This window comes from Nicotiana tabacum, chromosome 19 (assembly GCF_000715075.1).
Source record: "Nicotiana tabacum cultivar K326 chromosome 19, ASM71507v2, whole genome shotgun sequence".
Classification (NCBI taxonomy): domain Eukaryota; kingdom Viridiplantae; phylum Streptophyta; class Magnoliopsida; order Solanales; family Solanaceae; genus Nicotiana; species Nicotiana tabacum.
In genome coordinates, this window is record NC_134098.1 from 150,466,248 (window position 1) to 150,483,786 (window position 17,539).

Sequence of the window (17,539 nt, forward strand, 5' to 3'; positions counted from 1 at the left end):
AAAAATAAAAACTGAATATTCATTGCTTTTGGGGAGATATTAGCAGACTAGCGGACAAGATAAAAAATTAAAAAAGACCATGAATTAGGGCTTCAATCAATAAAAAATATCTTGACTTTTAAATTTAATACATTTCAATTCCTTTTTAAAACTTTTAAGTAATTAACGAGATGACTTTTGAGAATTTGCTGGGCGTACGCCTCTTGAGACTTTCGCCCCACACCATCGCCTGTGGGGCATTTTTGGTGCGCCTCGTCCCGGGGCTCGCCTCGAAAACATCTTTTAAAATACTGATTCACCAACATCTGCTATGATTGGTTCAGAATTTGTTTCGGGTAATGATTGGTAGGGAGTTCCATCGACTCGCGAAGCATCAATATTGTTGCCTTTTTCACCCTATAATTCTACATTTTCAGTTGTATTTTCAACACGACTACTGCTAGGGTTAGGACTAAACACAGACGGAGAATCAAAAAATAATAAAAAATGAGAACCAGACATGGCTGAGGCAACTGATTCAGCAGCTACTTGTGTTGAAGAATGATGTTGTGCATGGCGCCACCATCTACACGCACAATGCTTCCGACCCATAGTGAAAAAAATAACCCGTATACATTGATTCACAAAAGTACAAAGAAAAACACAAAAATTCTATGATTTTGAAAACCCACTTTCACTAAAATGTACTTTCACATCCAAAAATTTCGCCCAGAAATTACTATTAGATGAAGAGATAGAACGAAATCTGAAGAAAAAAATTCAAAACTCGAATAACTAAATGCTGGGTGAAATATGGTTTCTCATGGTTTGGCTATGGAGGTTTTGAAATTAACTCTGTAGCGTTAAAGGACGAAAATAAATAAATGAGGCATTAAATGACTGTGGGTATGGAAATCCGCTAATTGCGTGGGATGCCGGGTGAAATAACTTGGTCGGGTATAGGAATCCGCTAATGGGTGGGCCGCATAAATAGTCTGGGCCGCATGGGTAGGAAAAGTAAATAATTTGGGCGTGAGTATTAAAGAGTAAATAGTTTGAGCTTAATAGGTATAAAGTGAGATTTTCTCTTCTTTAAACCATATTTAGTTTTCTACTATCAACTTATAATTTTAAATGTTTGTCAAATCTTAATTAACGGGAGCAATAAAAATAAAACAGAGAGAAAAAATACAAATAAAAATGTGAAACGAAAAACAAAGAGTAAGACATAGGGTAAAAAATTTCAACCATCATAATTTATTTTTGATTAACGATCTTAATGAATAATGACAAAAACTATTGGCAATAGCTATTGGCACAATGTCAATCTAAGTGACATGCTCTCCATATATCAAAATGCGAAGACATTAAGCGGCACACACTTATGGAGAATGTTGTATAATTTTTCAAGGGATAACGGCCAAAAATACCCCTCTACTATGTGAAAAGGACCATTTATGTCCTCCGTTATACTTTCGGTCTACCATTGCCCCTGGCGTTATAAAACTGGTGCAAACATACCCTTTCTCCGTTAAGACCCTCCACCATGGCAAAACATCATCCCATATGGCCTGACATTTTGTAGAGGTGGACGCCAAGTGGAATGCCACCTCACTTCCCCCAATCCCAACACTAAATGAGTATCCTGTGTTATCAACATCATTCAGGATTACTCCGCTCGATCGAAAAGAGCAATCAAATTTATAAGCAATCAGTAAGGCTAAACAATCAGAATAAAAAATTATTTGACAATTATAGAATGGGACTACAATAATTAAGACAAGCTTTCTAACATTAAAAAAAACCATTTTTTTGCGTTCTTTTGTAACCAAAGAAATATCAATGGCTCTAAAAGCTTTACTTGAGAATTCGATTACTCACGTCCTTCATCACCAACACCACCTATTCAGCCCTCTGAGTCTAACTAATTTGGGGGGGGGGGGGATAAGTTGATGTATTTTATGAGTCTTCGAAGAAATAAATGCAACCGTCAAACAAGCAATTTCACCACAGAGAAAAGAAAATCGCTATTTCTGATGAATACTTCGAGCGTTAATCTTCTTGTAAATAAAAACAATTACTTGACAGATAGAACACAATTTTTATCAACGGATATACAATTCAATATCCCATAATAAACAACTGCCAAAAAGTTATCTTAACACACACATAAAAAAAAGAGAGGATAATTACACATGTAAAGCCAAAATGCATTATCAATGCCCAGAAATATTTTAAAGAGTAAATATATTGTCCATTCGTTAAGAAATTTAAATTAGTCAATTAGTCACGAATTAAGGTAACCCCATGAACTTTATTTACCGATACACTTAAATCATACAAATACTTTAAAGCAAAGAGAAAAAAAATCAGACCTTTCCGCCAAGGTCTCAACGTCGATGGCAACAGAATATATACTTTAGTTATAAGAATATGCCATTACACTCAGCTTATCTGTGTCTGGAGATGTGATGGAAGAAGAAGTGGGACGAGAGGGATAAAATGGGGCTGGGGAGGTGAGGTGAGGTGGCATGTCACTTGACGACCACTTCTGCACAATGTCATGCCACGTGGGATGGTGTTGGCCGTGGTGGAGGGTTTAATGGGGGAGAGTTATTTTTGCACCAATTTTCTAACGGGGCAATGGTAGACCGAAAGTATAACATAGGACATAAATAATCCTTTTCACATACTAGAGGGGTATTTTTGGCCCTTTTCTCATTTCAATTATTTCGATTTTATTGAATAAAAAAAATTATTATCAAATAAAAATTGAAGCATAACCACTTAGAGAAGAATCATAAAGGGTTATTCGGGGTTAGTATTTATCCAGTTGCCTCAAAAATTAGTTGTTTTAAAGATATAATACCTCTAAAAATCATTACTATATAGATGTACTTTGCATCATATGTTCGAATCATATTGAAACACCCTTGAGTGTTTGAGGATGCTGCATATGTTGTTCCTCCTATCTCGATCGCTTATTTTATCTTGCCTTTCAAGTTGAGATATTTCATTGATCTCGACTTATGTATCTTCCCTTAGGGCATACTTTTACAGTTCCAAATAATCTTCAAACTATATTTTATACATTGTAGAAATTAAGACATAAAAATAAAAACAAAACACATGAGATATCACAATGATTATCTCATTTTTGCCATTAATTTGAACAAAAAAAAATCCCTCTCACATCCAAAAGATAAAGGGATTTATTTTCTTCAAAAAGATTAAGACGGTTAATGGGATTTGTCTTAAAAAACCTCAATATACCTTCACACTACAAATTAAATGTAAATAGCAAATAAATAAGCTATAATAATCTTTATAGTTATAGACTAAAGAATTGAATATAATTAAATATGCTTAATTTATAATTTTCAGCCTAACAATCCACTTGTCAAGAGAAAGGCAAGTCAAACAACAGACACAAAAGGACCTTCATCAGCAATTGACACAAAGCAACAGAATTTATAACGTGCGCACAAAGCCGCAAAAGAAAACAAGAGCATATTCCTCTCCGTCTCCGGCCACACTCGCACTTCTTTCACTCTTTCCCTTTTACTTCAGCTTGTCGGTGAATTTTTCTCTTCAGGGTAAAACCCATAACCCAGTTTCCATTCAATCGAATTTTTTATTTAAATATTTGCTTGAAAAACTGTTATATGCAATTCAATTCCATCTACATTTCGCTCTCTCTATTTTTTGGAGAGCTTTAATTCTTCCATTGCTGAATTTGGTTCCTCACAGAATCGTTTGGTTGCTGCTACTGCTGCACAGGTACCATTTGGTTCACTAGGCTTTCTCCTTTTTTTTTGTGTGTGTGTTTTGGTTTTGTACTATTTATTACTTTCTTTCCCTTTTTTTTTTAGTTTAAAATTTTCCCTTTTTCTTTATATGCCTTTGTTGAATTAACTGCATAAAAAAAGGAAAAAGGAGGTATCTTGGTATTTCATGAGTGGTTGAATGGTTTTTGTACATTTTTTCCCCCTTGCAAGTGAAACTAGGTAATGTAATGAAATTGTAGTTGATTTTAAAACCAATTTAAAACCAATGGTGTCAAAGGGACTCATGAAATGTTTTTAAAGCGAAAAGCACAAAAAAGCGACAAGGTACATGAGCAGTAACAGAGCAAAATTTTTCACTAAGGGTGTCAAAATATAAAGAAGTAAATACACGAAGAGATCAAGGGGATTTAACATATAGTATATATGCATAATAGTAAAAAAGTTCACCTTATCTACACAGTGGAATTTTCCATCGACCCTTTCATAGAGTAGCTTCGACATTGTCCATGAGGCATGAAGCGGAAAAGCAAAAGTGAAGACATGCATCGTTGAAGTGAAGCGCACAATTTAATTAAAAAAATGAAACATATATGAATTTATTACTATAACAGTGTCAATCAAAACAACTGATTTCAGCATCCAATATACAATAATGTCAATATTAATGCAACTCATTAAAGTAGAGATTCAAATACTCGACCACTTTTTTTAGTTTGGTTTGGCATCGAATAATTGACCACCTCTTGTTGGGATGACTTTGCGCGTCATTTTATGAAGTGCACACTTTTCTGAAACACATGGCTTTGTCCATGAAGCAATAGACCCTGGTTTCACATTGATTCGCTGCTTTAAGCGATGAAATGGAGTCTTTTAATAACACTAGACTCAAGGAAAGTTTTTAAACTTGTTAGAGTATTAGGTTATGATATGAGCAGAAATGGAAAAGGAAGTGAAGGAAGTGAAATAGTGTTCAGAGTGAGAGACAGTTCTTCTTTTCGATGTCTGCTCCTTCAGAAAATAGGTTATTTCTTGATTGCTTCATTCTCTATACTTCTTCAGTTGATTGCTCCAAACTTGAGAAGTAACCCACTAAGAAATTTTGTGTGGTTTACCGATTGAATTAAAATACTGTGTCTATAATGTTTTTAATGAGATCCAATCCAACTTTTGATTTAATTGGCACAGTTGGTATACGATTCTTTATCCTTGGCTATCATCACTTTTCGTTCTATATTTATTGACCCTTTAACTCCTGAATGCTTGTTCGTTGTTTGGCTCAGCCACCAGAAGCTCTAACAAACTCCATCAACTGCAAGCAGTCTTCTAACTTTCTTGGCCTTCTCCTCTTTACCTCTTTAGAGAATCTCTCAACCCAAGTAAACACTCTGTTAAATGCTTGTTTCTTTCTCTGTTCCAGTAGCTAAAGATAGGAAAATCCGAAATGACTGGTATGTTGGTGATACAACTAGTCAATTAAAACAGGAGTATCTGGTGGTGGAAGTTTTATCTCGCCAATTTGATTTTCATGGACAGCTGGACTAGAGAATGAAAAAGGACAAAGGAAGATTGTGAAATCTTGTGGATAAATGTTCTAATTGTTCTTGAGAACTGAATACAACCTTATCTTTCCTACTTTTCAATGCATTCGTAGTATGAATGTTGTAAGAACCGTATTATTGAGCTGTCTCCATAAGTTGCCATAGTAATAGCGACCTACTTTTACTTCATCAAAAAAATTGCGACCTTCTTTATTCCCATTTTCCATTTAAATTGATGGATACAAGAAATTACATTCATTTATTCAATCCTTTTTTTTTCTCAACAAATACCCTTTGTCAATTTCGTCACATTCAATCAAATAGGTTATACATGTTACCACGATTTGGATAATGATTGTTCGCTATTCTTTTATCAGAAAATTCAAGGTTAATAAATGCTTTGTTTTGTGAAATAAGCATATGTCCTTGAAAGTTTGTTCTTTTTGAGAAAAGAAAAAGATAAGAATTCAATAGAGGAAAGATAAGGCTTCTTCAATCTGACCACTTGATTTAAAAAAAAAATAGGGTTTTCTTCTGACCTTGGTTGGGTTCAAAAATTTATTTCTAAGTGGACTGTGTAAAACTGTAATTCATTTAACAGAAGTGTTTCTCAATTTAACTATCACTAGATTGTAGTCAGCATGTTAATGATATTACTTTCCTTAAATTATGGGCATCCTTGCTGTCATGCTGTGACAAGGACTGGAATGCCTTTGATCATTGTATTTGAAAACCCAAGAATTGTTTGTATTAAATGATAATTTTATTAGCATCTTAATTCTTAGTTTGTAATGTTTGTTTATCTTTTGGGATGGCAATTGTGGTGGGAAGGGAGGAGAAGGGGGATGGAATCGGTATCAAAAGTGAAAGACTTACCATGCTAGCATCTCCACTGTTAATGCAGGACTTATTTTGGATTCATTTCTGATCTAGTCAAGTAATTTCACTTGCCGCTGCTTTATCAATGAATTATTCACTTAAATCAATTGCTGATATTTCTCTTGCTTTTTTCTCTTCCAATCACTATTGACACATGCCTGATGACCCATTTACTAATTCTTTTCTAGATCTCTTAAATGACCTTAAGAGTTAACTATAAGGAGAGGTGAATTTATAACCGATGCATGGATCCTGGATGAATTTTGGTGAAATGAATAGCCTTTTGTTATTAAGCTTGTCTGGATTCGATAAATGCTTTTTTCGCAATTTTTGGCGTTAAGATCTAGGTATTAATTATTTCTAGAGAAAACGACACACATCCACCTATATTTGCAAATTTCATTCAATGACACTGATTTTAAACAGGTGGCTGCGTGGTTTTAGTCTTTGAGAGAGAGAGACAGAGAGAGCGAGAGAAAGATGAAGACTATCTACTTGACAATCTAAAGCAACCATGCATTAGTCCTTGTCCTTGACATGGTTAAGATTGCACTCAAGGAAGTGAGATTTTCCTGAAGGTAAACCATGAATCACATTATTCTCTTGGGTTTCTTTTTTGTGAGGCGGAAATATGGAGATCTTTAATTTATCTACTAATTCTGGGAGATCTAGTTGCTTTTGTAGATAAATATTTGAAACAATTGTCAGAAAATTTTGATCTTGTTTATCTAAGCTTAAGGTGTAGATTTATGGTTGAATCTTATCTTTCCAAATCTTGTATGCTTGTTACGCTCACGCATGTTCTGAAAGTCAGAGTCTAGCAACAGCTTGTGCTCAGTTCTTCTAGTCCTCAATTTGTTTGACTTTGTGCAGGAGCACCGAGATGCATATAGATAAATCGGGTTAGTTTACCTGATAAAAAAAAAGAAGAAAAAGATATTTCGGGTTACTTGCCTTAGACCTTGCACCTTGCATCTATTGTACAGATTACATTTATGGTATCTGTTCATGATAGTTTATCATTTCTCTTAACTGCAAGTAACTCCTCTATCTATGCCTATGCTTGGGAAGCGTATATTTTACTAGGATAATAGTGGTCAGACATACTGTTACAATATTAGCTAGGAGTTGCAATTTTGGTCGTGAATCATGAAGTTCAACGGGACTATGTACAAAAGAAAGAAACTACCTACAAATAAAAATGCAACATATTTTCCCCTGTCATTTACTTTTAGGAGATCTCCTTTTACAACCTATGTGACGATAACTCCAGCAAATTTAAGTCAACAAAGCCACCCCAGTAAACTATTTACTTATCCTAAAAGGAAAAATAAAAAAATTATCCCAGTAAACTGAAGGAATAATATGCAACAGTAGACAAGTTTGTGCAGAAGTAAAATCATTAATTTAGCCTGGGACCGATGAGAAAGTCTCTGGTTTCAGTCCCCTAGGCCGATCACATCCTGAATACTTATAGGCCTATCTGAGCAATATACTGGTCAAATTTGATATATATGTAGGTAAAGCTGTTCAGATTGAGTAAAAAAGTGTTCAAAAGTCTACTTCACCAAAATCAGATGTAGCATCACTTTTGAAGTTGGTTTTATTGTGCTTGCTTTTTTCTATGATCTTCCAAGCGACTGCGCATTGCGTCTGCCTTCAACTGTGATAGTTGGAGAGGCTTGTCTTATCTTCAAATTCCGTCATATTAGGGATTCGTTTTAGCTTCTATTCGTAAAGAAACAGTTCTGCGTTTGTCCAGATTATTAATGGTTTGAGTTTGCGGCAATTACATTTCCTGAAGTGTAAAAGCTCGTGTTGGCATATTATCCTGAAGGCATGGATGGGGACTCCTTTTGGGTGGAAGAATTCACTGATCAGTTACCCTTTTCTTTAAAAAGGAAGAGAAATGTCAGAATCAAGAAACTAGAGTTTGTTGGATGGGGATCCAAACCGTTGATTGAATTCCTTGAATCAATTGGTAAAGATACAAGCAGAACATATTCTCAACAAGAGGTGACGGCTATTGTCACTGAATATGTAAATTCGAATAATCTTCTTAATCCGCAAAAGAAAAAGAGGGTTATGTGTGATGTGCGTCTTCATACCCTTTTCGGAAAGAAATCTATACCGCGGATAAAAATCTATGACTTGTTGGAAGTGCACTTCAGTGAGAACCATGATGAATCAGAGGATGAATCTCCTGACAATCTGGAAGAGGAGGATATTTTGATAGCATCTAAGGGAAGAAAAAGTACAGTGAGTCCAAAGAAAAAGGCTCCTGTTGTTTCTAAAAGCTGTTTTGCATCTGTTATTGCTGAAAACATTAAGCTTGTGTTCTTGAAGAGGAGCTTAGTTCGGGATCTTATGAAGACCCCTGAAAGTTACGGAGATAAAATTGTGGGTTGCTTTGTGAGGGTAAAATCTGACCCAAATGACTACTTCCAGAAAAACTCCCACCAGCTTCAGCAAGTTGAAGGTATATTGTCATTGTGCACTTCTGTTTTCTGAACATCATGTAGTGACTAAATAACATTGATGTTGCATTGATATTTCTCATAACAGAAGACTTCACTCCCTATAAAACAGACTTGGGCAAAATGTAAAGAAAACAACAATCCGGCCTTTAAATTATGCTTCCCTCCAAATATATCCATTTACACAGTCATAGTCCTTTGCAAAAGCATTTCTAGTTAAATTAGAAACAGGTGATTGCTGAGTAAAAGTTTTTCTTAAGATAAAAATTGGAAGTAGTAAGTACTCAGGAAATTCTTTTCTATACTTAAAACTATAGAAGGAAAAGGAAAAAGAAGCAAACTAAAAAAGAAAAGAAAAATATCACTATTCTACCATTCTGTAGAGAGACTGCACTTTTTTCATCACTGGACATGCTATGATATGTTTCTTCTATTTGTACTGGTTAACCAAAGGAAGCAAAAATTGTTAGTGGAACGGTAACTTTATAAAGTGAACGACACTTATGATTGAGAATACATGTCCTGACTTCTGTAGGTGTCTTGTCCAAGACAAAACAATTTTGCTTGCCTACCAAAAAGAAAATTTTTGTGTAATGTAATTGCTTGCTTCTGCTTATAGTTCTTTAATTTGTCTCAAGAAATACTTCTAAAAGAGGCTATCTCCTCTTATTGCCATTCTCTCTCCTCCCCTTTTCATTTTCATTGTTCCTTTGTGGAATTCCTAAGAATCTTTCCTTCAAGGGAAACAGAAACAATTAGCTACTCATACATAATACTATTTGCCTAATTACTGAATATGTGGCTTTCCTGAAACTTTGATGATCAAGACAATTTTGCATTATCTCTTAGACCGTGCATAGTTGAAGAGGACCATGATAAATGGAAAAGCGAATGTTTTCTTCTCCATTAAATCACATTCTCTGTCCTGCTTGTTTTTTCACTGTAAAGTTGAATGCTTCACAGGTGTAAGAAATTTTTCAGCAACCAGCGATGCTGCTTTTGAAGTTCACCTTCAACTTTCAAATCTGATGAAGGACATTCCCATATCTTCCTTATCTGATGATGATTTTTCTGAGGTAAGCAACTACTAACAGCATATATGGTCAATTATAGTGTTGGATGGCTTTGATCTGAAATTACTCCTTTCTCTGCCCTCTCTTTGGCGGATTATGGTAATTCTGAGACTTCCTGTGGAAAATTTTTTGAGTGGTTTTTAATATTCACAAAGACGAAAAAATGATTTCGAGAAATTGTATTCTATTCAAAGGTCAAGGCATGCACCCAAGGATGCTCAATTATTGACCAAAACTAGGAAATTACAAGCTTAAATATTATAATTATAATCATGATTATAATTATAGTTATTACATATTTTTAAAAGTTTGTTTATGTGAACCTTGAATACACCACCAGATGCTTGCCAATCATGGCTTCGGCAAATGGAAAATAAACCACCTAGCAGTGTTGTCTTTGCTAGGATTTGAACCCTGGTCTCTTATGATATTCGTCCCACTTTATTGACCGCTAAGCCACACCCTTGAGTGAAATATTTGCATTTTATTGATAAAGTTACTTCTGATTGTGTGTACAACCTAGGTGATTGGTGTGAGAAACTCCTTGTCACCTTTTTCTTTTTTTTTTCCCTTTGTGTGTTTTCCAATCTGTAACAAAACCACGATTTGAATTTGAACTTATCGGGGCAGTTTTGCTTGGTATTCATTACTATTTTCGCCCGTGATTACGTTCTTTTTATGAGATTAGATTTTTCTATTAAAGATATCTATCCATATTACTTATACAGTTATACCTAAATATACCATTTCGTTTTTCCTGAAAATATTTGTCATATTTCACTTCTTGAAAATTTAACATAATACTCTTTGACCAAGATTTATTGTAGATATTTTTGTAATTTTTGTTATTTTTAGATAGTTTCAAAATTTTTAAATGTTATTATTTAAAGGTGAATTAATCTATGTACAGTCTAACATACAAGCTGATATAAATTGACTCTGATAAGAACAACGAAACTAGCGCGGAAGGATTGTATAGAATGTATATTTATGTTGAGTGGGTTTATCCTTTTTTTTTTCTTTTTCTGATGAATAAGTTTCATTAAAGAGGCATCCAGAAGATACAAAAGTTTACAAAAGTAGTGTGTTGGCTCCAATATGTTGACTGGGTGTATCCTTTTGTACAACCAATCAATTATCATATTTGACTATATTTATACTGGACGCCATCTACCGCAACCCTTCACCTTTATCCATGGTTACATATATAGACATACGCACAAACACAAAAAGGTATAGGTCTAAAATTAATATATGTGCAAATGTAAAAGGCTTTTCTTGTGTATGACTACCTGCTGTATACAATTGTATTGCTGCTTCATTGGTCCAATATTTTTATTTTCCCCATCTTTTCTAAGAATTTTTATATTTTTGACAGGAGGAATGTGAGGAGTTGCATGAAAGAATTAAAGCTGGTTTGCTCAAGAAGCCTACTGTTGTAAGATATCTTAAGCCTCAGCAAGTTTTTCATTCTACAATTCTTAGATCTTTCACGGTGAAATAGAATGGAAGCAAATTTATTTGATTTAATAGATCTGACCATATTAGATTTCTCAAGGTTAACGTTTAGAACTGCTGGCTGCTGGTATTTTACCATATTTCATTAAATTCTCCTAAATTAAAGTGCAGATCATCTGCTGACATGAATAACTTGGCAGTGATGCTTTAAAAGTTATTAATCAGGTGATTAAATCCTCTGCAGCTTCTTCGGCAATCCAGCTATTTACAAAAGATATACTATACACACTTCTTTACAAAAAAAGAAAAGGAATCTATTGTGCACCTTTTTTTCTTTCCAAAGAGACGGTCAAATCCACAAATTGTTAAATGCTGAAGAAATCTATTGTGCACCTTTTTTTCTTCATGAAAATTTCAGGTTTTCTGTGCTTTAATATTATAGTATTTTCGTGGAAATGATCACATGGACAACCTATATAGTTGAAAAGACGTGGAAAGAATTGTGTATAAAATTGTCTTCAGTAGGCATGTCTCTTCACATTGACTAGCTTTCTTCTTTTCTTTAACAATCTAATAGTCTTTATCTTAGATCCTAACCTCTACTGTGACTCATTTCTGCATCACAAAACTGCTGTTGTTATTATGTGGCATTAAAAATAAACTAAATTTGTTCCAGTTGTTACTTCTGGCGCTTCTTAGGCTCAGAGAAATAATCAGTAATGTTTTCCACGATGGAACTTTCTAACCCCATCCCCTCCAATATTAGCCTTTTTTTATAAAAAAAAAATTCTGAAGAATGCAGCATTTGGAAATTGTCAGCTACTGTATTCTTCTATCAATGATTTATTATTCTCAATAATTAGCTTGGATTTTGAATGCCTCTGTGTTGACTACATTAATACTTAATAAGTTCTGGTCCTATTCTTTGCTTCTTATGAATGCTTTTATTTTATGTGGGAAAGAATAAATTTTGTGTATTCATGACTTGTTAGCCAACTATAGGTTGGTATTTACTTTCATTTTGAGTGACGTGTAATCCATTATAACTTTGTTCTCAGATTAGTAATTTATGTCTTGTTTTACTTTGACGTCATAATTTTGTTTTCAAATTGGTAATTCATTTACCTACTTCCTTGGCAGCTGGAGCTTGAGTCAAAAGCCCAAGTTCTGCACAAGGATATCACCAAGCATGTAAGTTTGGAATTCTCCGCCGAATCTCTGTCTGGTTGCTCTTGTGAACTGCAGGATGTTACTCATTTAGTTGCTTGTTACTGTATACAGATTGCTGCTATGTTGTTCATCACCACCCCTTGTCATGTATATTTGTTTTTGACTCTATCTCATGTTGATTTGGTTACAGTGGATTGAGAGAGAAATTGTGTTGTTACAAAAGCGCATTGATCATGCCAATGAGAAGGGATGGCGCAAACAATATCCTTTCATATATCTCAAGGCTCCGTTATTTAAATCTGCATCTTTTTATGGTTGCATGGCACAACTTGTTCTTTGAATTCAGCAATTTATTGCCTGCATAAGAGAAGCATAGTTCGTAATTGTTGTCTGCAAATTATATGTTGGTAATCATCTCCAGAAGCTCAAACTGTCATATGCACAAGTTTAGTCAGAGGGACTAGACTCAAATAACTGGAACTTAAAGTAACAAGAGAGTCATTGTTCGAGACAGTCTTTTGATCTATTTTGCACCTTCATATATCTGGACAGAATTCATGTACCTTTGTGCAAGGTAGCAATTCAAGATCATGCTATTGAGAATTAGTGTGGATTTGTTTTTGGTCAAGAAAAAGCTGGGTTGTTCAAAATCAACTGTGACATACTACCTTCCTGAATGCATTTATATGGTTCTTGATTGAAACTTATCTCCTGACTAGCAAATCCTGGAATGATACTTGCTGGGAGGTTTAGATGAAACTCCAATGCGATGTTGATCAACAGCATTCTTGTGTTTTTGCCACTTTAACTTGTCATGAAATAAGGCTTCGAACACCAAAACCTTAATATGGCTTTTTATTTTGTCAAGAGTTACTCTGTCCATCCCAAAATGTTTGACCTAGTTTTACCTATGCGGAATTTTAAGAGTAAAACATTTAGCTCTTTATTATGTTGACTCTGGTAGAAAAGAGTTATATAGTCGCCATCCTGAAAAGTTAACTTTATAGAATGGCGAGTAAAACGTTTAGCTCTTTATTATGTTTCATGTCCCAATTTATGTGGCATACTTCCCTTTCTAGTCTGTCCCAAAAAGAATGTCATACTTCCAAAGTAATTTAACGTCAAACTTCTTATTTTATCCTTAATGAGATGATTTGTAGCCACATAAGTGTGTATGGCTTGTTTCAGGCAATAGTAACAAAATTATGCCTCTGGTTGGGGCTTTGGTGTAAAAGCTAAAAGCCTGTTTGATACTTGCTGATCCTGCTGATGAACCTAACTGTCTCCTTGACCTACTTTAGTAGTTACACTGTTTGAGTTTCTGGAGAAGAAGCAGCTGTTACAGACAAAAAAGGAACAGGATAGACTCTTTTCCGTGATGCCAAAAGTTGTAGCCGAGGAATTAGAGCCTGAAGTTAAAACGGTTGACGCCCTAGAAGAAAATGCAGTGGAACAAGAAAGAGAAAATAGCCATTCACCAAAGTCAACTCCTAATGGAGCTACAGACTATTCTGGTGCAGGTGAGTTCTAACATCCACTCTGCAACAGAACTTTACAATATCTTAAAACTTATTCAGTTAAACCTTCCATTCTTTTTTACTTTCTGGAGCTTAGCCATTTTCTAGAAGCATACAGATGTAAGCTTCTTACATCCGCATATGTCAGTCTGAAAGCTTAACAAAGTTTAGACACAAACAAGTTATTTTTGAGATTGATACCCGAAACAAGAAATTTAATCTGAACAGAATTTCAGAGAGAGTTGTTTTCAATTATTTTGACCCAGGTTGGTGGTGGGGGCGGATAAATGGAGATAATTTCAGTGGAAAGGAAGGGAAGGGAATGAGAGGTTAAAATGGCTTGAGTGGGCAATGGAAAAGCCAAATTAATTGACTGTCGAACCGGCAGACAATATTTGGACGGGCTGAAGTTAGTGGTGACCTCTCTTCCCCCTCAAGAATCGGTTATTGTCTGGAAATCTTGAAATTCTGTACTACAATATCTTCCCCCTGGAGTTCAAAAAGATCCAACTGTCCTGATGGTTGAGACATATTGTCTTTCACTATTGTAATTGGCAAATAAAATGATTTTTAGTTGGGTTAGATATCAAGAGACCTATGAGGATGTCTTATTTGTTTTGAGACACCAGTTGATTTAATGTGAGCAGAGACCTCTGTCATCTAAAGTATTGTGGAGCCTTCCAGATATTTCAGATTTGGCGAGACAGGTTAGTGAAAGTGATCGAGGCGCACCTAAGCATGTGGCTAGAGGGGACTAGCAAATTTTTGACATAACAAAGGATGACTAAGATAAGCATAGCATCCATTTTGCGAACTTCGCATACTTAACCCAAATACGAAACTTCCCCATCAAGATCAGGGTTCAAACTTCAAACTTCCTCTAACTTTCAGGAGGCAGCAATAGTATTAAATCAAACAATTTGATGGAGGAAGCAGATTATTTCAAGAAAACTATTGAATTGTATGACCACCTCATCGAGAAGCTTAGCACACTTTAATTACTTAATTATGGCTTCAACACGTCCCTTCATGTTCAGCATGACTCTTTTTCTTGGGACAATCACATGTAGATTCTTTTTAATAATGGATGATGGTGAGACTTGAACCCACGACCTCTGTCTGTTCTGATACCATATTGAATTGTGTGACCACCTCATCTAAAACTTAAACTATTTCAACAAAAACCAACAATTTGTGAAGGGAACGAAGGCATCACCAAGCATTGGGGAACGCAGATGAATTTCCCAACACAAACTAGCGCGGCCTTATTGTCCAAGTCCCACTTTGAGGGGAAAAGAAAAGACCCAACAAAGGGCTTCTGGGGATGGGTTGGGAACCTGGACTGATTTTAAAAAAGAAATACTAGAGTCAAAAGAGTCCTTTTGGAAACCTACTAATTGTCATATTTTGCATAAAGCAACAGAAGGAAATTTATCCGAGCAATTTTGGCAGGTTCATCAACTGAAGACAGGGACAAAATAACTGAATAGCAGATTTGGCATATTACAAAAAGAAACAGTGCCATCATTTTTTCCCATATGAGTACTGCAAAGATATACAATACTTTGCAGCATAAAATCAAATTAAGTTTGCTGGCAACTGACGGTTCCAATACTTGTTCTCGTTGATGGTCATTCAGATTGATCTGATATGTCCAGCATTTCTTATCACATGCACAAAAATTAGAGGCGGGAAAGACGATAGGCAAGGAAAAGAAAAAAGAGAAAAGAACACCCAAGAATCCTTTTTGCCACCTCATTACACAGTAAGCAACCATCAATGTTTCTTTAAACGGTGGTCTCCGCGCCAGTTTGTGCACACATCAACTATTCCATCGGGTACCTGTTACCTCCCATCAGCAGTGGTATCGGATAACTCTGGCCACCAAGGCTACCTAGCATTTTTGTCTCTGCTGATAATTGAACCTTGGTCTCCACGGTTTTCATCCACTTCATTACCCTATTTTTAATTATATACTATGTTTTGCATAGTGTGAGGGTAGGGTTAAATCTTTTCTGTAGTTGTAAGTAGCTATTTTACGAGACAAGAGTGGGTTGCTCTAGTGGTGAGCACCCTTCACTTCCAATCAAGAGGTTGTGAGTTCGAGTCACCCCAAGAGTAAGGTGGGGAGTTCTTGGAGGGAGGGAGCCGAGGGTCTATCGGAAACAGCCTCTCTACCCTAGGGCAGGGGTAAGGTCTGCGTACACACTACCCTCCCCAGACCCCATTAGTGGAATTATACTGGGTTGTTGTTGTTATTGTTGTTGTAAGTAGCTATTTTACATTTCTATTATTCTTTTGTTATATTGTCGCCTGTAATCTGATTAAGGATCAAAATACTTTGCTCAATATCTGAAATATGAGTTCTTATACTTCTCTAAGTTTGACTGTATTTTATTTTCAGGAGATACCGTGATCCTATCCAACAGGGTTTTTGTAAGTGGAGATGCACCCGTTGTTGATGGAAATGGTAATTCCTTCTTCCTCTGGTTTTTTAAATTTAGAGCCTTTAATTTGATTCTCTTTTTTTTTGATTGAGATGGGAGTAATTTGGGTTTAAAATCCTTAGCTCTGCCAAGGCTCTTCACATTTATATTTAGTGATCAAAGGTGGCAAATATTTTGTTATGATGCATTTTTAAGGGTATAAAAAGAGAGATCTGTAAAACTCTTATTTGCTTGTCAATGGAGGAGCATGTACGCAGGAAAACCCCTTAATACTGTGAAGGCCTATTATGGAACCCAATAATTACTGGTAACTTAAGAAACGAGTAGGGTTGTTTACGGTCCTCTAATTGGTTTCTGTGTCTGATTAATGCAGATCAATATGCAGACATGACTCAAGAACAAATGGATACTACGGCTCCTGTAAGAGCTGAAAGAAGCGGAGAAATGCAGGTGGTGGCCTCTGGAGGAGACAATGTCACTCAAGAAGTACAGGTCCAGGTTACTCAAACTGAGGTAATTGAATTGAGCGATGATGATCCAGATGTTGAGGACCAAAAAGATGGAAAACAGGCTACTTATATGAACCCTGAAGTCCCAATTTGGCACTATCTGGATCCTCGGGGAAACATACAGGGTCCTTTTCCTTTGACGTTGTTGAAACGCTGGAGTGATGCTTACTACTTCGAGCCAAGCTTCCGAGTATGGATGGTTGGCCAAAGACTAGAAGAAGCTGTCTTGTTGATTGATGTGCTTCGCCATTTTTTCCCCGTCAGATGAAAGCACCACATTCAGTGTTCTATAAGAAAGTTGTATCAAAGTTGTCAATCTTGGTTGCTGAGTTAAAAAAAGAAAAGAAAAAGGTTCTTTTACTTCTTAAATGTCTTTATTCTATGATCATTGATCATTCTGAAGATACATCTTTCTCATGAAAATGGATCCTTGCAGCCATTGCTGCATTTCATGTTTCAGAGTTTTGTTTCCAGTCATTTTTACTTTGTTATTAGGTAACCTTTCAGAGTTAGCAGAAGACGAGGCTTTGTAATGAAGTGATGAACAAAAAGAACCTTTTGTTACCAATCAATAATGTGGCCTTTTAGCAGTTAGTACAACAAAATGCTCTTACAGTAATTTTTGTTACCAATTGTTTCAGCCATTGCTGCATTTCATTAATCATTTCTTTTTCTTCTCAACAGCAAAAATTACTAGTGAACGA

At 35.5% G+C, this 17,539-nt stretch overlaps 1 protein-coding gene across 7 annotated transcripts; it reads left to right on the forward strand.

Annotated features, from left to right (window-relative positions):
- The first annotated feature begins 3,412 nt into the window (after positions 1 to 3,412).
- Positions 3,413 to 17,440, forward strand: LOC107783820 (uncharacterized protein At5g08430-like). 7 transcript variants are annotated; one of them, XM_016604841.2, is made up of 11 exons: positions 3,413 to 3,575; positions 3,730 to 3,759; positions 6,611 to 6,762; positions 7,947 to 8,663; positions 9,625 to 9,737; positions 11,113 to 11,172; positions 12,333 to 12,383; positions 12,553 to 12,623; positions 13,671 to 13,882; positions 16,284 to 16,349; positions 16,700 to 17,440. In XM_016604841.2, the coding sequence occupies exons 4-11, from the start codon at positions 8,024 to 8,026 to the stop codon at positions 17,101 to 17,103; spliced, it is 1,617 nt and encodes a 538-aa protein (XP_016460327.1). In that variant the 5' UTR covers positions 3,413 to 3,575; positions 3,730 to 3,759; positions 6,611 to 6,762; positions 7,947 to 8,023; the 3' UTR covers positions 17,104 to 17,440. The 7 variants fall into 7 exon arrangements, with proteins under 7 accessions (XP_016460327.1, XP_075095000.1, XP_016460326.1 ...); XM_075238899.1 differs by having other exon boundaries at positions 7,989 to 8,663; XM_016604840.2 differs by having other exon boundaries at positions 3,413 to 3,759.
- Positions 17,441 to 17,539: the final 99 nt, after the last annotated feature.

Coding starts and splice junctions, on each gene's coding strand:
- LOC107783820 (XM_016604840.2), top strand. CDS start 8,024: ATGGATGGGGACTCCTTTTGGGTGGAAGAATTCACTGATCAGTTACCC. Junction 8,664..9,624: donor CCAGCTTCAGCAAGTTGAAG/GTATATTGTCAT, acceptor AATGCTTCACAG/GTGTAAGAAATTTTTCAGCA. Junction 12,624..13,670: donor GAGAAGGGATGGCGCAAACA/ATATCCTTTCAT, acceptor TTTAGTAGTTAC/ACTGTTTGAGTTTCTGGAGA.